At 38.2% G+C, this 23,083-nt stretch overlaps 1 protein-coding gene across 1 annotated transcript in view; it reads right to left on the bottom strand.

Moving 5' to 3' along the window:
- The window catches only part of INSC (INSC spindle orientation adaptor protein), a 136,123-nt gene that overhangs the window by 45,540 nt on the left and 67,500 nt on the right, over positions 1-23,083 (bottom strand). The window contains exons 3-6 of the mRNA XM_066552524.1: positions 9,721-10,066; positions 9,162-9,214; positions 7,437-7,560; positions 4,919-5,032 (exon numbers count right to left, since the gene is read on the bottom strand). Coding sequence (XP_066408621.1) covers positions 4,919-5,032; positions 7,437-7,560; positions 9,162-9,214; positions 9,721-10,066 — 637 coding nt within the window. The remainder of the gene's footprint in view (positions 1-4,918; positions 5,033-7,436; positions 7,561-9,161; positions 9,215-9,720; positions 10,067-23,083) is intronic.

Genomic DNA, 23,083 nt, shown 5'->3' with positions numbered 1-23,083 from the left:
ACAACCTCAGCAGGAAGTGTGCTTAAGTGATTGACTCCTACCAGTTACAAGCTCCATTTAAATTAAACCTGACATTCCTGCAAAAATTACAAAGAACCATCAATAGGTGGCAATTAGAGTAACATTTAACTGACCCTTCAGCCATATTATTAGTATAAAACAGGTTTTTGTTACCATATATTTCCTGTTCCTCTACATTTCTGAGCTCCACACAAAATTTGCTTTATGCTAGAATTTTGAACAGGAAGGTCATATGTTTGAAGAGGTACTGAAAAGCAGGTGGAAATAACTGTCAAATTCTAAACAGGTACAATCCAAATCTTCATCCTCTAACAAATAAAATCTGCATCCCTAAAAGTTTTTCTTTAAATACTATATTGGTAAAGACTTGAGTACATACTGGAGTAGCTATCCTTAATTAATTTCCAATACAGCTTGTAAATATAAGTTTTAGCAAATTTCATATAACAAACGTAAATATATAAATAAATGCCAACAATGTTGCAATTTGTGTGGTGGGGTTTTTAAAATTATTTTTCATTTCAAAATGTTGTGCTATCAGGTAGACTACATATGTCTTTTATGATGTAGGATCAGACATATGTTGAAGATGAAAGCATTTAAATTATTGATGACAGATGAAAGAGCTCAGCCTGAAGTGTTCAGATTACAGCAGTAAATTAAAAATAGTTGAAATCATGGACCAAGTGAAAAGTACATCCTCTTTTTAAGCCTGCTTCATTAGACTCTGTTTAAAAATATTTTTAGATTCACAGAAATTATCTATTTTTTCCTCAGCCATTTTCTTCTCAACCATTATTTGAAAGCTCAACAGGTTATACTGACTTAAAACCCTGGGCTACAATTCAGCCTTTATTCATTTTCAGAATTCTATATTTTTATACTAGTTTTGCTTGAATACAGTAGAGAATAATAGAGGAAGCAAAGCTCTCTGTTCAGTTTAACAAAAAATTTATACCAAGTCATAGAGAATTAGACAAAATTAACTCTTCAACATATTTTCCAGATAGAAATTTTAGATCATGTCTTTACACAAATACATGGAATTTCTGTGGCATTAGTGAAAATAATAGCCTCACTTAAATTTTTTAGGAATAAAACTTATTTCTGAAATTGTAAGAAGCATTCATGTGTCTGTTATTTTATATCTAATACTACTATTTAAAGCCTAATACAGAAAGATATTTCTGAGCCTTTAAATTAAAAAAGAGGCTGTACACTAACAAAAAAGTTTCAGTCATACTTTCCCTTCCACAAAAGGATACTGATATTTCACACAAGCAGAAATTAAATTATCTATTAAAAATATAAGGAAAAACATTTGAAAAGTATTTATGTCAGTCCTAAGCCAAAGGTAACAGTTTTGTTGGGATCTTTGCTCAAATTTCATTATCAATTTGAATTTTCCCACAGTTCAATTGAATCAAGGATGATCTGATTCTCTGCTTCGGCCATAATAAGCCAAAGTTTGTGGATAAATCTAGTAATGATCAAGTGATGTTGGCACATTGCTTTAAGCCTTTTCTATGCCAAATGGGGGCCCTGATTTTGCCTTTGATGGACAGGAAGTGATTTATCACTGCATTTGTCAAGAGGAGATCTGTACTCTTTATTTTGTGCTCCATGTGCCATCACTAAGCTGTAAAATATTGACCATGAGTAATGAACCGAGAGATGTGTAAGTGAAATATTGGAGGGGTGGAAAATACTGAGCCTGATTCCATGGCTTGTCAAAACCAGACCCCTCACTGGGATCAGAGCATTTCTCAGAATTTATTCACCTTTTTCAAGATTCATCCCCTGTATCTTTTGCAATGATGCCAAACCATTCCATCTGACAGGGACATAAATAAACTGGTCCAGTGGGTAAACATTGAGAGGAAGAGAGGGACACTTGCTTTACCACGTGATGAACTACTTCTCTCCTATATTGGATTAACAGGAATTCAATTTTGTGGGATGCTGTTCAGAAGGGCTAGTTTTAGGTAATATAATCACCTGAAATACAATCACCAAAACTACGTGGATTGAGTGAATAAAGAGGGGAAGAAAAAAGGCAGCTAATTCTAAGGTGGAATATTTTGTGGTTTCAGCCTGAAATGACAACAGGTGCAGTAAATACTCATCAAGGCTTTGACAAAATTTATAATTAATTATCTTGACAGATGACCTCCAAAGAGATCTTCATAGTAAATAGTTGCTAGAAAAGGAACTGGCATATAAAGAAAGGAAGACAAGATGTATTAGAAGCTTCTCAGAGCAAATGATCTGCTGTACAGCCATGAGGAATGCCAGTAGTCAAGTATTCTCCAGGGGGGCTGTTATGAGGTATGAATATCTTCATTTTTGTTCCTCTCTCCTGTACAAGCCTATTATCACAGCACTCTGTTCAGTACAGTTGGAATTGGACTCTATCATCAGTAAAATGATTTTTTTAAAATATTTTCTTTATCACTCTATGATCTATTTAACTCATAAACAGATTTTTACAAATTCTTCTGGTTGTTACAAATCCAAATCTATTTATAACCCATTTGCTCCAAGTAATGCTAATTTTCTCATCTTGTCCATGCTACCACTCATTTTTGTTGCAGACCTTAGGTTTGATGTCTCTGACAGCTAGTGAGAACTACTACTGGCTGCCAGGGTGAGTCAGCAGCATCATTTTTTCACAGCAGATTACAAAGTTACATGCTAAAAAAGAAAGTGTCAAAGAATGCCTGTAGGTGGAATAAAATTATGGGTGATGCTTCATCACAGAGAATTTTATTTTTTTAATATCTGTAAAATATTAGCAGGGGATGGGGTAGAAGGAGAGAAATGACTGAAACCCTTACCAAACTGTAAAATGAGAGACCAGCTCCCATAATATTGTAGCTTTACAACACTATCTTGGTTCATTTTTTGCACCTCTAAGATTGGTGTGCTTTAGGGTTGTACCTTATAGCTTGGGACTGGAAAAAACCTAACAGCAGTGTTCCACAAGATCACACTTTGTCATGAAGAGTAAGACTTCAAGGATACATGGACAAATTTTTTGGATTTTGCTTTCACAGTAAACAATCTCTGGCTAGTTTTTATCAAGGATACTATGAGAGCTCTCGAGGGAAATATGGATTCAATAGAAGCTTTTGAGATCTTTGCATAACTTCAATCTTTTTTCACCCTCATAATGACTGAGAACAATTTCAGATTTTGTTGTTGTTTATTTTTTGTTAGGAAATCACCCTGAATTTTTACTGTCACAGCTAACCATTCATGTCATAGCTAACCTGAGCCAGTGCCCCTCTCTCCCTTTCTGCTTCAGAGATTGTGAAACCTGCTACAAGTGAAACTTGAATGACAGCACAAGCAACATTTATGTGTTATTTGGTCAAAAACTGGAAACTCCAAAAAGTCTGCACACAATAAATAAAAGCATATTTTATTCACTTTGGGAGCTTTTGGAAAGGAGCAAGTTAACCTCCAAAGCAAGCAAAGCTCAGTGCTGTTAAGTTTCTTTGTCTGAACAGAGCTCATTTGAAATTGTGGTCTGTGACAGTTCCTCTGCCCCTTTGGTCACTGATGCTGTGACCAACTGAGGCAGTGCAGAGGGGGAAGGATAATGGTCAGCCTGGACAAATGCATTTCCCAGTGCACAGGGCAGGCAGAGGCACAGCACAGGTGATGCAATCACTGCTGTAACTTGTAGCCAAACACCACTTAGGGCTCTTTGCATAGGGCGATGCATTTCCTCACTTGTAAACCTGTGACACACCCAGGTTTTAGCAATATATTAACTTAGTGAGTCATGAAAGTTCAGACTTCACTTCTGCTAAGTTAAACTCTTATGGAAGCCATAAAATTACAAAAAGACCAATTTACTTTGTTAATTCTGCACTACCTCAATACTCAGCATTTTAACATTGTTTTTGGGTACCACTGAGTGGAGCTCAAATACCAATTTAGAAAAAACTAAACCTCTCAAGCTGTTGACAGAATCCACTACAGGTTTCTGAGTCTGACTTGTTCTCAGCCTTCAGAACAGAGGAGTACCTTCTATGGTGTAAATATCCATCTAAGGGTACATCAGAAGTAATTAAATGCTGCTGTCTAACCCTGCCTCTGAGTGGGACAAGGAACTGGCACAGCAGTAGCTGGGGGAGGGAGGTTTTCCTCATTCTGCATGCCCGGTGGTTGTGATTATCCTATCCTCAACAAGACACCATGTCCCACCATTCTCACTTCTTCAAGATCCAAGTGTCCTCGAAGGTGCAAACTCTGCAGGGATTTCCAGTATCATGGATCTTGACAGAATGACTCATTTATACCAAAAGTCAGTACCAACTACTCAGTAAATGAGAACACTCACTGACAGAAGGAACTGCAATGATGGGTCTTTTGTAAAAGGATAACAATTAATGCAAAATATTAAAAATTTTACATCTTTAGTAATACCTTTAGCCTCCCCTACACACAGCTGAAGAGGTCTTGCTGTTTCTCTGCACAGTCTGCCACAGTCCATTGTAAAGTTTCTCTCCATTTCCATGGCTGATAGTTAAAAAGTACTGTCAGGAGAGACCCTACAAAAGTTCCCAGAATTATGGAGTGATAATACCTTAGATGGCACAAGGACAACTGCAACGGAAGCAATGCTGAGAAGCCTTTTGGAGCTGACCTATTGAAGTTGCTTGCACAGATACTGGGCATTATTAAATTAAAAATTGGGGGGATGTGGCCCTCTTAAGAAAAAAACCTCTAATGCAATAGTTCTGGTAGTAAACTCTGTAGATTACAACTTGCAAAAGCACCACAAGAAGAGAGAAATGTAGTTTCTCTAAGTAAATTTTGTTTCTCTTTAGTGAAATGAGTTTCTTGTTTTGCCAGTCTGCTTTGGGTTACTGCATGGATCCCTTACCTTGGCTATGATGCGGCAGAGGTGAGCTCCCTCCTGGGCAAGGCTGAACAAACCGCTGATGGCCGACTCCGTCACGTACAGGCTGCCCGAGAGCTCTACCTGCCTCAGCAGGTTCTGGGGGATACAGGACACAAAAGTGGGGCAGTCAGACTGGCAGCACACATTTAGCACTGCATTTGAGTACACAGAACCAAGGACAGGGATATTTAAAAATAAATATTAACAGAGCAAGACAATGGGTATGTGCTTGAGAATGTGCGGTATGGAGCACTCCAGTAAATATTAATAATAATATTTAATTATTGTATTTTGTCTGGGATTGAACCAGAATTTTCAGAAGGCAACCAATTTGATGTAGAAGCTGAATCATGTGGTGATACAAGATTTCCACTTGATTTATAAGAAATATTGCTACACCCTGTCTTACACTACCTTCTAATGCTCTGGGTTCATCATTACTCTCAGTCAAAACGTCACTGACAAATAGACATTCTTATAAAGAAATACAGTTTATTTCTCCCATGTAGGAAATAGATTAAATATTTTTTAATCTTTGTAAAAAATTGTCTTGCTTTTGCATTTGTGTCAATGCAGCTTTAGAGAAGCACAGCTGTGAAAAGAACATGAAGTCCATTTCATTTTATGTTTCTGAAAAAAGACATAGAATCACTAGAGTAATGTAATTCTATTGCCTAGGAGGAGGAAGGTAAGCATTTTTGCATTTAATCCAACTTTGAAAGAAAAGCAAGGAAGTATCCCACATTTTACAGTGTTATTTATACAAAATTCAATTACCTTGCCTTTAAGAGGCTCTGTTCTTCCACCTTTAGCATTAGAAAAATGCTCCATAATAATGCATTAGAAAAATGCTCCATAAAAGACATAGCTTAGGAGTTCACAATTTGGTATGAACCTATCCTGAATTATATCCTGATACACTGATTAGAAAAAAGGCTCTTTACACAATTTAAGCTGAAACCTCTCACACAGACACTTAGTCTGCTTCAGAGCAGCAAACTATCCCCAGACATTGTGGTTTTATGACAGAAGTGGGCACACAGCCTGACTGAATGGCTCAGAAAACTGTTCATAAAAAAATTTTTATTAATGAGTTCTATATCCTTCAGTCACACAAATACACATAAGATGATGTGGCATCAATAATTCCACTCCCCTAAAAGAAGAAGGGAGTAGGATTTCAGGTGTGTCACTAGGTGCCAAGATGCCCAAAGGCAGAAATATCAGTAGGGATGATATTCAGACTTCTCTTCAGACTGAAATAATAAACATCCTAACAATAGTTACCTACTCACTGAATTTGAAATATGCAAAGTTATTTACACACTCCAACTCATACATTTCATGGAGTTCTCATAAATCCCACCAAAGAGCATTAGGAGGTAGCTGGTTAGTTTGACTGCAATTCTGCAAATATATTTGGGATATTCTCACCTCCTAGTGATAACCCTTTAAAACTAGAAGGAATTTTTCTGAAACTACCACAACTTTTTTTGCCATCTTAACACATCAGGGTATGCTAGATTTTTACCAATAGCATTCATTAATTTTGTTTTGTCACTGTAATAAATACTTTTTTAACTATTTGTGCTCACTAAGCTTCTCCTTTCCTCTTTTTCTGCTGCAAGAACACAAAATTTCAGCATAAAATTACCTCTAAAACATGGACAAGTTATTTGAGTAGAATTACATTTGAGAGGGAAGGGAAGGGAAGGGAAGGGAAGGGAAGGGAAGGGAAGGGAAGGGAAGGGAAGGGAAGGGAAGGGAAGGGAAGGGAAGGGAAGGGAAGGGAAGGGAAGGGAAGGGAAGGGAAGGGAAGGGAAGGGAAGGGAAGGGAAGGGAAGGGAAGGGAAGGGAAGGGAAGGGAAGGGAAGGGAAGGGAAGGGAAGGGAAGGGAAGGGAAGGGAAGGGAAGGGAAGGGAAGGGAAGGGAAGGGTCAAGATAGGTTGGCTAGACTTGCAAATTGCAATTATTTCAATAATGATCTAATGGAAAAGAATTAATGCATTTGCAGCCTCAGAGTAATTATTCCGTATATAATACTTCACAGATTCAGAATCACAGAATGGGTAAGCCTAGAAGGGACAATCAGAAGTCATCGTTTAGAGCCTTGCAAGAAAGAGACATCAGGAAAAATAAATAACATCGTGAGCCAAAAGATCATTTTGTTTGGGATTTGAGTTTATTGGAGAATTTGAGAATGTGAACACCTAAATCTCACTGCAACATATTTGAGTTCTTGATCATAAATTTGTTGAATATTGAGAGCTGTAATTCTAATCCTCCTCTTAATAACAGAATTAGAGAATGGCTTGGGTTGGAAGGGGCTTCTAAAATAATTTAGTTGCTGTCTCTCTGCTATGAGCAGTGACACCTTCCACTAGATCAGGTTTCAAGCCTCATCCAACCCAGCCTTGGATCATTAATGGATTGTTGCCCTCAAGATCCAACTATTTTGAAAGAGCTTTTCGGTTTGGAGCTTTTTTAACTATAAACTAACCTGTGCCTCTTGTGTTAAAACCAGCTCTATCAACTGGCCAAAATATTGGGCCACGGTCGTGAGTGTTTCGTTAACACAAGATTTCATGGACTTCAGTATCTCTTCATCTTCAGTCTGCAAGCACCTGAAAAGAAAGAGATGGGAAAGGGATGAAGGAAAAAAAGATACAAAAGATGATTATCAGAGGTGAGCCCCATGTTAATCACAGGATATAACTGGAATTCAGCTGTTCACAAGGACTTGGTGTCATTAGCATCATTCCAGACTTCAATCAAAGCTTTGTCTACACAGAGTAAATACACCATGAAAGGATGGACACTACTGAATAATTTTGGAATCCCACTTTACCTCACAGAGTGCAGGCTAAATTTTGCTGCAGATGCTGTGTGTTTCTACAGTGCAGCACTGCTCTTTTCCTATTATGCTGATATTTTCATTCTTGGATGCCTGCATTTCAACTGCTGCTGTGCATACCCACCCATTTTTCATAATCAATATTTCAGCAATTTTCATTTCTTTACCTTCTTTGTCATATTTTAATGATAAGGATAAGGACGAAGAAAGAAATGTGTGCCCAGATGAGCTAAACAGCATAATCAAAAATAAAATTTGGCCCACTCTACAGAAAGATACATAAAGCACCTTTACAGAGTTAGAAAAGTCATCCTGTAACCAGTGATGTTTGGCTGTCATTGAAGAAATGAGATAAAGATGGAAAACTTTAAACAATTCAAATGAAATAACAAATGCTTCCTCATAGAAACACATTCATTTGTATTGTCAAAACATCTTCCACTCAGGCAGGCCACTGTAATGGAAGATATAGCTTGGGTGATCAGCCTCTACCTGCACACAGGTTACATTTTCAGCTTTACCTGTCTGTCAGATACCTATATCAATTTTTTGTCAAAAAAAGACAAGAAGGGAGAGGTCCGATTTAGGGCAGACACTTTGGGACTGGAGCTCATTATTAAATCCATGTGTCTTATAGTAAAATATAAAACACAAATGTGAGCTCTGTGGGTTTGGCACAAAGCAATAGTGCTGCAAAAAATGTTATTTCCTGATAATTAGATGGTGCTTTTTCCCTGATGATATCCCTAAAACAGAATGACTTGCACAATGTTTAAAGCAAACCAAAAAAGTGTGATTGAATTGTGCTGGAGGAAATGGGTAACTTATGTTAGAAAGCAAAAATAGCATGAGAAGAAATACAGAGATTTTTATTTTCCAGTCTCAGCATTCTAGAGTGCAGGGACATGAGTAAACCTACAACTACAATTTAAAGGAATGTGTATTTGTTTTGGTTTGATTTACAGTACATGGATATGTTCATACAGGAACACGTAGTACAAGTCTCAAACTCCAAGTTTTCACACCATCTGAAATCCTGACTCCACAGAACTAGAAGGGAACTTTGTCACCAATATCTGTCACAGCCAGATGTTCTCCCTTGATGTCTAAAAGTCTTGAAAAATCCACTTGTGTGTAACTTTGTGTCTATATCAGACTCTTTGTGCAACAGCAGATCCCATCTTTCACTAGGATGCAGTTTGGGTAAGAGTGACTCCATCCACCAGAGATTAACACTTGGAAAGCCTTGCAGAGTTACAGCAGCCTAGTTCAAACAATTGAGGGGGTGCCTATGGATTTGTGCTTCTCATTAGAAGTTCTACAACATAATAAAAAGCAAAATTTATATTTCAACTACAAAATTTAAGTTACCTTTCTGTGAATGCTGTAAATTCTGAACACTTGTCTATTAAGAGTTTTTCAAGCTGCAGAGAGAGCAAGAGAAAGTGGTTTTAAAGTTATATCCATACACACGACTGCTTTATAAAAATAAATAATACTTGTTTGCTAATTGAAAACTCTCTCAAAACATGATATTTCATATGAACACCCTTCATCTACTTTTCTGAATAAAACTGGTAGAGAAAAAACTGAGGTTTACCAAAAAAGTAGCATTTTCTACATTTTAAATGCAAAGGAACTCACAGATGGGGTGTCAAAATACTTTAGTTCTGCAGTCCTCAAAAGCAAAACATTTTTTTCCATGTCATTTGTCAACATTATTAACATTCAGAATAGGCTATGATAAAATAGGACCCAAAGTAAGTCAAGAAGGCTTCCATTGCTGAAAAGGGATTGGAAAGTCTTAAACAAGGGACCAGTATCAGTATGTAAGAACTTCTTACAGATTGTTTAAAGCAAGTTTTAATTATTACAATAGAATAAAAATTCCAAAAGCGAAAGAAACACATCAAGTAAGGCATCCTCTCACCTGGTGCATTTCTTCTGAAGAGCTCCTGGGGAAGGTGTTGTACTCGTTTACCATGGAGTGCACGTGGCAGTTGACTCTCACTGTCATGCTGTGGACCCTCTGCCACCTGTTCTTCTCCAGCTTCTGGGCAATCCTGGTCAGCTCGGTGCTGATGATCCAAGCTCTCTTCAGCAGGAGCTGCAAGTTATCACAAGTGCTGTACTGTGAGGAGAGGATGAGTTCATTTTGTTCATCCTTCTCAATGCTGATGGGCTTGGACTGGAGAATGCACATGCATTCGCAGTCTGTCATCAGCTTCAGGTCCTCCATCCATCGCTGAACAGAGTCCACCTGGATTAGGTGCATGCTGCAAGGCAGACAAAGAGAGGGAAGAATGAGGGAAAGCAAAACAACCTTAGAATAACCAACAGCTGCAGCACCACACAGCTGGTGGTAACCAGCTGTAACCACACATCACCCACTACTAGATTGCTTGATTGACCAATTGGTTGGCCAAAGCCAAATAATTGAACAAACAATTTGCTTGCAGTAAGTAACACAGTGACACATTTAGCTCTTTTTTCCAAAAGCAAGTTCTGGATTTCTAATCACTTTTATAGCACACACCCCACTATAAAATCAGTGGATATTAGAGAAAAGTAAAAAGTTTTGATTATGGTTTTTGGGGAATGTGTTTCTTGCAAGTTCAGAGTTTTATATGGGAGAAGGAGCAGAGTTATGGGTGTGTTTGCTTGTTGTTTACGGGCCTGTTATGTTTTCCTAGACACTTGGCCTATCAAGCACTTAAAATATAATTTTACCTTGCAGCACCTCTCCAAAGCCCTTCCAAACTTATGCAGCCAAACCAAGACAGTGAACAATACTGCAATATCTGTTCCCTATCATAATCCCTGCAACTAGAGCTGGATTCTACTCCCTGATCAGACTTTTACCTTCCCCCTTTTTTCTCACTGTTCTCTGTACATTTTGCACACTGACTTCCAAAGCGCATTTTTTTACAACAAATGTGATGCGAGCCAGCAAGGCTGAAAAGCTCCTTGACAAGCGTCCCCGTGACAGAAGGGCAGTGAGCCTGCATTTTGTGCCCTTGCACCTTCCAGCCAGTAAAATGTGGTACCTGAGGCAGAAGTTGCACTGATTCTGAGCTCATTTTTTGAGGCATCACAAATTTCATAGAGTCTTGAGAAGAAGATGCCTAGATTTTTTTTCTTATAAGGCACCCAGATCCTAATAAAAACATTTTAATCCTCACCCCAACCATACTTAAATTTTCCAAAGAATTGAAAATAAAAGGTAAAGAAGAGATTAGATTGAAAGCAAGAGAAAATGGATTTAACTATTTTTTCAAACTTCTCTTAGTATCCTACAGTTAATATGACAGATTAGTCATAGTAGATTGTTGTCTACTTTCTGGATACACATGCAGATTTTATGATACTATGCCAGAAAGGATAAAAAGAAAGTCCCTATTCTTTTAATTCGGATACTGATTTATTTTAATATGTAGCAGTAACATTCTGTGCTGTTATATAAAGCCTTACTGCTAGAATAAAATCTGCAATCACATTAGCTAAGCTAAGGAGGAGCAGGTGGAAGCCTTTTTCAAATCTTGTGCTTCCATTTATACCATGAGCATCAGCTGAACTCCAGAAATCTCCTGCCAGACTACTCCAGTAATATTCCATAAATAAACAAAATATATTTACATATATAGGAAAAGGAGGCTCACCTCAAGTATCATTTCATGTAAATTGACAGCAAACAAGATACAAGAGATCTGTTTCATTGATTCAATCTCCCTTTTCACAATATATGATGAAACTACTTTTAATTTTGAACTTTACAGGCTACTGCTATTTAAGGTCTTTATTTCACTCAGCTCTGAATATTGTGTAATTGCATTTCATGATCGATTGAGGCCCACTTTCTCTTTGCTATGTGTAGTCTCCTCATTGCCTTTTTGGATCTGAAGCAAGGTTTCCTAATAAACAAAAACAACAACTTTAGAAGTTTGAGACCATGATTTATAACAATGTGCATAGTTTGCATGCAGAACAGGATAAACTCATTTGACACAGAGTAATGTATCTTTCATTTCCAAAGTGCACTGTGATGATTAATTAAATTTCTGTTTAGTAAGTAGAAATAAACTTCTACATTATAAATTCCCATGGACAAAAATCTAGAATAGAAAGTTAGTGAGGAAAAAACAAAACAAAAACAGACAAACAAAAAACCCCAAGAAAAAAAGTAATTCATATTTCCTTTAGTCCCAAAAAGCCATTCTTCACTCTAAGGAGGAGAAACGGAGGAAATAAGATTTGCAGAATGAAAAAAATAAAAAAGCATGGATGTTAAAGAAACTCTCCTTGTTTGCTTCTGTTCATACTAATTGCCAGAAGTATAACTGTAGAATGTAGGATATTTTTTCACTGAAACTTAATATTCCTTAACTGACAAGAGCAAAAAATGATACCATTCATCTCCTTCTAGAGGACCATAGAAAACTATCCCTGCTTACTGTTAGCTTTTCTGACACATTGTTGTTTAAATTAGACACACACCATTATCACTCAAATGAAATACATAAATTATTCACCTTCATCCAAATCTCACTGTATGTAAAGAAAATCATCTTAAGCATTCCACAGATGAATTTGTATACTCATTTTTACATATTAAAATGAAGAAAGCAAAAAAGTGTGATCATCCCTAATTAGCTGTTAAGAATCATATTCCAGATGGCATTTACAGAGCTCAAATAACAAGTTGGAAATTTCCATTTTGTCTCCCCATTACTGAAAAAAAACAAACCCTACGCCTACAAAATAAAAACAACCATAATGGTTCAGACAAAAAAAACAAATAAACTCTGTTTAGCCCATTATCCTGGTCCCAAAATGCCCATTAGGAGATGCATAAGGAAAGATTATAAGAAGTGTGGCAAGAGCTGAGCAACCCCTCCTTCCCATCTTCTGGCAATTAGTGGTTTAGGAACTTCCTCAGCCAGAAGCTGTGTCTGAGTAGGATGTTTTTACAATTCATGAAACAAAAGTAGCCATTAATCCCTTTTTGAACTCAGTTAAACTTTTGGCCTTTGCAACATCTAGTGGCAGTGTCTCACATTGTTTATTTTTTTTGTATGAAAAAGTGTTTCTTATTGTTTATTTTAAACTTGCTACCAGGAGATATGAACACAAATACTTTAGTTGCTATATTCTAAGAGATAGTGTAAATGAAATTATGGTTCTGTATTCACCCTCTTCATGCAATTCAGTGTTTTGTTTGCTCTACCCCATCTTCTCTAGGTTGTTTAATTTCCATGGTATAGAAACTCAGTCTATCTAGTCTGTCCCCTATAGACAGCATTCCAACCCTCTGATCATTCCTTACTCTTCCCACTTTTTCCCAGTTTCCCTATGTCCCAAGATGTAATGGGGAAAACAGGACACAATGTACAAGATTCAGGTAAATTTATGCATTTGAAACACATTTTCTTTACAGTCCCTATTTTCCAACAATTCTTAATTTATTTTTTTTTTTACTAAAGTGTTTTTCAAAGAGCTGTTTCATCTTTACCTTTCTGAAAATACACTTATTTTGATTTCAGAATCTTTTTCATGAGTGATAATAAATAATGTATTCACTATACATGTGAAGAAAGAAATTGTGCTTCAGTTCCCTTTACCTCCTCACATGTACTATTTTATGTTCATTAACAGATTTCTTCTAGTATTTTACAGTTTCGTATTGTCCTGCTTTTATAACTATTTTTTCAGGTATTAAATACATTAAACAAGATTTGCCCAACCATAAGAGACCTTACTTGTGTGATTTGCCACAGTTCTCTCTAATTCAGCAAAAGTATCTGGTTAACTGGCTAAGACCCTGATGTTTATAGAATCATAGAATCATTTAGGTTGGAAAAGACTTCTAACACCATCAGGCCCAACTATGAACCTAGCACTGCCAGGTCCATCACTCAATCCTGTCTTTAAGTACCACTTTTACATAGCTTTTAAATACCTCCAGGGATGGTGACTCAAGCACTTCCATGGGGAGTCCATTCCAGTGCTTGACAACACTTCCAGTGAAGAAATTTTCCCTAATTTTCAATCTAACCTCCCCTGGGTTACTCTGGGGACATTTCTTCTTGTTCTACCTCTGGTTATTTGAGAGAAGAGATCAGCCCCCACCTTGCTCCATCCTTCTTTCAGGCAATAATAAAGAGAGATCTGTTAATCCTCAGCCTCCTTCTCTTCAGGCTGAGCACCACCAGCTGCTCCTCACAGGACTTGTGCTCCAGACCCTTCCCCAGCTCTGTTGCCCTTCTCTGGACTCTCTCCAGCCCCTCAATGTCTGTCTTGCAGTGAGGGGCCCAGAACTGGACACAGCACTCAAGGTGTGGCCTCACCAGTGCCCAGCACAGGGGGACAATCCCTGCCCTGGTCTGCCACACACAATATTCATCCAAGCCATGAATGGTCACTTTCTCCAGCAGAATGCTGTGGGAAACAGTCTCAAGGTCTTTCCTGCAGTCCAGGCAGACAGACAAACAGCTACAGCCTTTCCCTCATCCACCTAGTGGGTCACCTTGTCAGAGGAAGTCAGGTTGGTCAAGCAGGACCTGCCTTTTCTGAAGCCTTGTCAGATCCCCTAATTGTCCAGATGTGCTGCATGATGGCACTCAGGATGACCTTTCCATAACCTTCCCTGGCTCTGAGGTGAGGCTGACAGGCCTGTAGCTCCCTGCATGCACCTTGTGGCTTTTCTGGAAGATAAGTGTCACATTGGCTAAAAACCCACTGAGCATTTCTAGCAGGACCCCCTCAGTATTCTTTCGTAGACCCCATCCATCCTGTAGACTTTTGTCATCATTTCCCCTTGGAATATGGGGGCTTCATTCTGTTCCCTGCCCATCTTCCATCTCAGGGGGCTGAGAAGCTGCAGAACAGCTGCTCTTACTATGGAAGACTGAGGCAAGAAGGCATTGGATGCCCTGAGACTTTTCTCCTTTCTCTGTGTTTTCCCCCCACATCTGATAAAGAAGAGGTCCCCCATAGCCTCCCTTTTGTTGCCAATGTATTTATAGAACCATTTTTTATTGTCTTTTACAGCAGTAGCCAGATTAACTCTGATTAGGCTTTAGCCCTTCTATTTTTCTCCCTGCATAACCCATGGCATCCTTGTAGCTCACAAAAGTGGCTCTCCCTTTTCTCCAGAGGTGATAAACTTGCCCTTTTTTTTCCTGAATTCCAGCCAAGGCTCTCTGTTCAGCCAGGCCAGACTTCTTCCCTGCTGGCTCATCTTTTGGCAGCATATAGTCCCAGCCTGCTCCTGTGCCTTTAGGATTTCCTTCTTGAAAGGGAGATGTATAGATACATAGATGGATAGTAGCTACCCACTAGTTAAAATTACTGAATTTAGTATGCCGTGGCATATTGACAAAAAAGCAATTTATCTAGACTCTACATTATAAAGGCAGCATTTAATATAAAAACAGTTGTAAAATAATTCAGTGCAAAAAGAAAATTCAAGAGAAAGTCTCCAATATTCCTTAAAAGTCATTCTGTTTTAATTGAGGTTGTAAAGTATTTGACACAGTTTTCAAGAGCACTCAACTGAACTTGACTGAGAAGCAATTTGAATACTCTGAATTCTAGTGTGCTTTCCAAAAAACATAGTCTTTAAAAAATTGTGTCATTTGGAAAAAATCCTCTGGTGTCACTGGCTGAGGCCAGCTTAGAGCAACAGCCCATTAGAAGTGTGTTAGTTCAAAAGATGTTTGGACCTTGTTTAATAGAGATGTTTCTGCGCTACACAACACATTGCAGATAAATTTCCTCCTGGGTAAAGACATTAAAAAAATACTCCTATTTTAAATATCTAAGAAGAGACATATGATATTCAAAGCTCTCTTACCAGCATTTCTCTTCTCCCTCCTCTTCTTCTTTTTTTTTTTTTTTTTTTGCTACTTTCTATCATCTCTTAAGTAGTTTGTTAACTAACAAATCAAGATTTTTAGGACAGGGAAGGTGGATTGATATCAAAATGATTGATCTCTCTCATGTTGATGTTACATGAACACAAAAGTCAAGAGTTAATGACTAGATCATCTGTTTAAAATTTCCATCTTGAAGCTCTTTACCACCATTTTACTGGCAGCATGCACACTTGTGTTTTAAATTGCAAATGTTATCATGAAAAAGAGTTATACCTCCAATTTAGCACTGAGTTTCACTAAGTGCAAAAGTTTCATGTTTTATAACATTGTGTCGAAGTTGGAGCTGATCAATTCATGTGAATAATTCCAGTGGTCATATTTATAAAGTGTAAAGACTTCTGCTCAGTCAAATTATGTTTCCAAGGCTTCTTAGCCTTTTTATCCATTTTCATCTAATATGACAGATTTATTACCAATGCTAATGATAGCATTTAGTACTGCTTCCAGATAAGCCTATGGTGAAAGTCAATGCCAAATCTTACAACTGTGTGCAAATTTATTATTCTAATTAGTGGTAGGTAATTAATTGGCAACAAACAACTTATTGAATGAATTTCACCCCCTCTTTGAACATAAATAATCTCTAATTTTTTCCTAATTCATCTTTTCAAAATTATTCATGGGTATGCAATATAGCCAGGACCAATTTCCACATCAATACAATGGCCAGCAGAGCTCAACTCTCAGTGGAAGGAGAGAGTGAAGAGCCATAGAGACAGTGCTCATTTTTATTCAATTGCTTTACATGATATTAATCACATAAAAGAGCCCTGTAGATACACAATATTGCATTTGCACTGATTTGGGCAAAATTTTGTAGAGCTAGCTGGAGAGATAGCTTAAAACACACAGAGTAGCTTTAAGGTAGATAAGAATCGGATTCCTGTTTTTTAAGTGAGTGTGTTTACTGTGTAGATCATTCCTAAGGTAATAGAATCCTACAAATATTTAGGTTTTGTACTCAATGCAGCAAGATAAAAGTACAGCCAGATGGTTTGCAGGGTATTCTTTTTCCTCTTAATTTTACCTACTTCTTTTCCAATAGGACACTAGCAATCCAACCTCACTGTGACAAAAGGTGACTTTAGTATGAATTATTTAAACCTTTAGAACACAAGGATAAAAGCTAGTTTCTAGGTTTTAAAAAAGTTAACAGGCTATATTGAAAGGGTTATTCTAATTAGCCTCAATGATTACTCAAAATTGTTACAGTTACCAAAATCTGAAAACTTCCCCAATTTAGTCAGTATAATGAATAATGCAAAATTACTCAAAGATCACCACTGTAGAAAAGTCTATAAGGAAAGCAAAAACACGGTAATCACTTGTAATATATAAGGTGTGATGTGTGAACTTACAGTTGTTCCATCAGGCCTCTTTTAAAGGCCATATAAATAATTTAGTGTTAAATGCTGCACCAGTGTTCTCCTCAGATCTTTACATTTTTCTGAGAAAGCCTCACTGTAAGTTGTCCCTCTAAAGATGTCTGGAAATATTATACCAGTCCAGAATTGCTGGCACACTGCATAACTTAAGGAAGTCACTCTGTAAAACCACAGCCTAGCTAAGCTTGCTGATTAGTTCATGTAAAGTCTAGGATAAACTTATGTACTAATTTTCTGTACATGGGAAGAGTTAAGTAGGTCCAGTCCCATCCAACCTCCATCAGCTGAAGGGATACTAAGGCAATGTTCAAGCTGGTTTTGAGGAGTTTTACTTCCTGCCTGGCACATTAAGTTGCTAAAACAGTAGTTATCTTGACAAACACACAAGCCACTGAGCTCACAGAAGTTAAAGACCACCATTAAAGAATATAATTTCCTGAGAGAAAGAAGGAAAATTCAAAAAAGCCCCACTATCAGCAAGTTAATGGCAAGTTAACATAAGGCTGTTAATTAGCCTCTTTTCAGGCAAAGCTGATCAAAACATGATATTATTGTCACAATGCTTACCATCCAAAATGTCTGTTGAATTTGTACTTGTATAGTATAATTAATTCATACTAAAAATGAATATTATTGCATTTCAGTGAAATATTGTTTAAGATAGTAAACCAAGGAAAGCTTTCAAAACAACCAAGTTTGTTGGACCCTGTGATATTGGCATATTCAGATTTAACAAACTGTTAAGGACTCAAATCAGACTTAATGAGCTTTGATCCAATTTAAGGAATCCACCAGACTTAGAAACAGGCAATTATAGCCACTCTAAAATTTGGACATGAGGGATGGGGCAAAAAATAATCTGCCAACCCAGCTTTGTGAAGGATATTGGTTTGTGAAGGATATTGGTGCTTTTGATCAGCATGTTACCTGATGATTTGTTCTCCAGTGCACAGACAAAAGTAGAAATGAAGATGAAGGATTCCATGACTCAATCTCTTTGCAAATGACAGGCTGGGTCTTGCAAAAAAGTGCAGCAATTATAGTTTTCCTGAGAGATGAGACAGCAGAGCTGAGTGAGTTTAGCTTTGTGCACAATGGCAAAATCCGTGACTTTTGACTTCATTTAGCCCAAAGTAAGAGGAATGTGCCTCATGGAACATTGCATGACAAATCTTCTCAGAACTTCCTTGCAGATTCTTCCAGGAGTTTAAAATGTGACACGGTGACTGAAGCACAATGATAATCCTGAAGGGATGCTGCCATCAGCACACGTTTAAATTGCAGATTCCTGAGTACACACACAGTTCTCACTCCCATAATTACCAGGGCATGTTTCCTGTGTTGTGAAGGAGAAAAGTGAACAAGGCCAGCAACAGGAGAGAATGTGCTCAAGAGAGCTTACCCTGGCTCACTGCTCAGGCTGCACTTGTAATTGAAGGGGACAATATTCCTCATGGCCTTATAAGATTATGCTACAAGAGAGAGACACCTGGCAGGGAGGGAGAACTAGTAATGAAAGTGAAAAGGAGAAAAACAACCCCGGACATAATTTGGGGCCACAGGCAGTGGAAGTGCTCAGACACAATCGCAAGCAATGACTAATTTGGAGACTAACATGAGAGTCCATGAAAATAGCACTAGTACCTCATTGAACGTTGTTTTTTTCTTCCTCCAAATCTGCCTTAATTTGTAGTTTAATAACAAACACTACAGCTCTCTGTGCCTTATTCAAAGGAGTTATGACATGCATTATGAGCAGCAGCATTAGCCCTTCACCTTCTACTATTTACTCATTTAAGGTCCTAACCCTTCTGATTAAGTAAAGCCTGGATTACTTAATGAAGGGAGCAACAAGCATTTTACAGGGAGCTATGAGATCAGTATCACTCAGGAGACTAGAGAAATTTGGAGACCCTTGTTCACATCTATTATACAGCAGCTCCACCTAAAACTGTCAAAAAAAAGGTGAGAAAAGGACAGTCTGATGTTAGCTTTTCTAAGATTCCCATCAGAATATTAACCCTTCAACAGACAAATTTAAAATATTAGAAGTAGCAACACAGTGTCACAAATACTGGAATGAGAAGGCAAAAACACTTTAGGTGGTCTCATTCAAATAAGAAAGCAGGTTCCAATCAAACAAATTCAATATTTGTGCACAGGTTTATATGTTTCTGTAGAAGTCAGAAGATGGAAAAAGAAATCTATGCCATCAAACCTACACATCTGATACTAGAAGCAACCAGATCAGATGACTTGCTCATAAATGGCTTAAAAATCATTCTAAAAATAATTTAGAGGGCTCAAATACGTTCTATTAAATGGCTATTCTAAAATCACAGTGGAAGTTTGGTTAGAAGTTTCTTATTTTTAATCTGAATTTCTTAAAAGCCAGTTCATTCCCATTTGGTTTCATTTTTCCTTTTAAACAAGATTTTATCTTTGAATGCATTTCTAGAAAGCAAGCACATGTTCCCAGCTTCTGATTTGCAAGACTTGACAAGCAAAATTCTTCAGATTCCTTTTATGAAACTACGTCCTTTCCAGACCTCTGCTTTGAATAAATTTGTACTTCCTGTAAAATTAATTTTTTACTGAAAGACTTGATGTCATGCTAGATAGAAAACAAAGTCTAACAGCAATTTTGAGTGATACTAGTTCGACCTTATCTCAGCCAGAAATCTCATTTCACACAGCCTAGGACTGAGCTTCCTGCTTTCATCACCACATCTTACTGGCAGTCACAGTCATCTCAATCAGCCAGCATATATAGGTCCTCCTCCTCCTCCTATTTTGTTTTCCATAGAATAAACTACAGGTTGTTGCAGACTTTCTTGTCCCCAGCCTCCAAATGCATAACATTGATATTGCAATTACTGCCTCCTTTTCTTCAATACTTCAAGCTCACTTCTAATTGTGTACTTTCAAAAGTACCCTTTGTCATTACCCCTTTGTCTAATCGCTAGTTTTTTGCATTTAATGGTAAATAACATGTATCGAATCACTGAACTTCCTTTGTTTAGAGGGAAAGGGATAAATTAATTTTGTTTGCCCTAGAGAATGATAGATTATTCGTTATTATGCATCTTTGGCAGGTCCAGGTATTGGCATCTCATTTCCTGTTTTATTCCAAACCTTTAACTACTCCTTAGTAGAAGGTCTTCATGTTGCTTTCCAATTAAATCTTATTCCACCCTTTTTCACTTCTTAGACACAAACATTTCATGTTGCTATTTTATACTTGGAGTCACTACAAAATTTTTTTAGTAAGTTCAGCAGCTTAAATAGAGTAATTTTCCTGCCTCTTGTATATTGTGTTTTGCTTCTATCTCAGATGCATTCCCTTCTCTTTCCATTCACATTGCAGTCAGAACTAGGTGGTTAGTGTTCCTGGATGCTTTTTTCCTTTGTGCAGGTGTTGAACCTACAAAAGCCAGGCTAACTGAAGGTTTAAATGCAAACAAGGCAGGTTCAATAATTACAACCAACAGGAAAAGCCAAACTCACACCGTATCTCCACTGCAAGCCACCTCTTGAAACAGCAAAGACTCAGGCTATACTATCACTTTGTCCATCATGCTTTGCCCGTGATGGCATTGTACTTTATCACAAAGCATTTGAGGCAAAAATGTTTTCACAATATAGTCCAGTATTTTTCAATTGAAAATGGGAATTCTGAGCCACCTTGCTATAAAGCATATTTCTGTGGAACAGCTGAAATGTAATGGGGCATTGGCTTCTGGGCGATAATCATGGATACCTGAGGATTGTAACATAAGCAGTAAACATGAACCACCAACTTAAAATTAAGAAATGTCGTTCCTACACTCCTTAAAACTGAAATTAAATTCCTCCTCTGTCTTCGGTGGACTTTGGATGAGGCTTGGGTGTGTAGCACTCATGATTCTTTTGACAAGGCTTATAGTAAATTCCCCAAGGGCAAAGAATTTTAAGAACAACATAATCCCAACACTGGAATTGACAAGAGACTAGAAACTGACTGAAAATGAAATTAATGAAGAATGCTCTCAGGAATCTGACAGCTTAGCATCATCTCAAAGGAGGTGGTGGAGTCACCATGCCTGGATGTCTTTAAAAAAAGACTGGATGTGGCACTTGGTGCCATGGTTTAGTTAAGGTGTTAGGGCATGGGTTGGAATCAATGATCTTTAAGGTCTCTTCCAACCTAGTCATTCTGGGAATTCTTTGAAAGTTAAAAAATCGGCCCCAGAATCTGTGGCTCCCTAGGATTCCAGTATTGAGCAACTCCAGGATTCCATGACCCTGGAACCCAACCGCTCCAGGAGTGTCTCCAAGGCAACAAGAGCAGGTTGGAGTCAGAGGGAGGTGCTGCAGCACAGCTGCACCCACTGTTCAGAGGTACCTGCTGGTAAGTGAGCTCCCACCAGCCCCGCAGGTTCAGGCAAGGTCATGCCAACGTCTCTAGGCCTTCAGTGACAAACTCACTCTCTTTTGAGATTTAAAACTCATGTGAACAAGTGACAGTGTGTGAGCTCTGTAGCAGCAGCTCCTTCACAGAACTTCATCATTCCTTGCCTCCCAGCAGAGGGTCTTGCTGTATCCAGCCTGTCCTGAGCCCCCCTGGCAGAGCAGCTGGGGAGTGTCTCCCTCATCAGCCTGCACCAGCTTGTTAGGCCCCTCTTCTCCTCCTGCTGCTTGGGGGACTTTGTTTCCCCTTTCATTTCAAAATTCTGGACTCCTCTCTCTTCAAACATGGCCATTTCTGTTTTGCCTCCCTGTGTGCCACACCTTCCCCCTCATCTCATGCTGATGGAGCCTCTTTGGGCAGCTGAGTTTGGAACCTGCAGCAACAGGCCCGCACTGAGGAGCTCCTCTGGCCTGAAGCTTTTTTCAGGGCTAGAAAGGACAAGAAAGCTTTTATTCCAGTGTGAAGCTTCTTTTTCTTCTTGAGAATCTGACTCTTGGCTTATTCCACCTTTCTTTCTCTTCCAAGGAAGGATCTGCCATGGCAATCTTCTGGGTACTCCTTTTGCTGATGGCAGCTGTTGACATCAACCAGCTGCTCTTCTCCTCTGAAGGGAAGGGAACTATTCGTGAGAACGAAAGAAGGGAAGAAATCCTTCAGAATTTGAAGGAGCAGGAGGAGAGCCTTCAGCTGCTGTCCTCACACTTGAAGAAGGAAATTGCAAACCTGGAAGGCAGACAGGAGACTGTGGCAAAACCTGCATTGGCACTGGATACAAAGATCCAAAGTGGATATGCAAAGTCCTTTTCTTGGCTGCCATCACGCTGTTCAAGCTCTGGGGATAACATTTGCAGGAAGTCACTTGTCAGCACAGTGGAGAAGGAGAGACTGACACAGTATTCCTGGGGAAAGCATGGAAAGGAGTGGCCTTCCCTAACACTCTTTGTGCTAAATTGGGGAATTCGCATCCACATGGACAGAACTCTAGCAAATCTATAGTTACAAGGATACTGGTTCCATTACCTTTGAAATTACTTCAGTCCACTAACAAAAACTTGGTGCTTTAATGTATTAAGACTTTCCTCTTTTTTGTATCAATTGTTATAAATCCTAGGGTTCTGTAAATGAAATAAAATGGATTAAAACAAAGGAATAAATTTATCAGAATTGTTTGCTTGCACCCAAACAACTTCATTTCATCTTTTGACTCTGGCATTGTGCATTGCTATTACAGGCCAAACCAAACACCATAGAAATAGAGACCATGTTTGCTAAACAATACTATGGATGTGCAACACAACTTTACCATGCTAAATGGATGGGAACTTAGAGGAAGATGGTTCAGAAAGAGGCTATAGATATTTTGACTGGAAAGCAGGAAAAAGTAGTTTAGCACTGTTTACTCCAGCAATAATGCAGACAGTTTTTTGTTTAGAATGAAGTCTTTTACTGGCACCCAATGCTGGCAAGGAAGATAAGAGTAAATAATAAAAAAGCTTACTTATGTTTAAAGCCGATGACTTAAAC

The sequence above is a fragment of the Molothrus aeneus genome, chromosome 6 (assembly GCF_037042795.1).
Source record: "Molothrus aeneus isolate 106 chromosome 6, BPBGC_Maene_1.0, whole genome shotgun sequence".
NCBI lineage: Eukaryota > Metazoa > Chordata > Aves > Passeriformes > Icteridae > Molothrus > Molothrus aeneus.
Note: the sequence above shows the minus strand (reverse complement) of the source record. Positions and strands in the feature narration are given on the sequence as shown.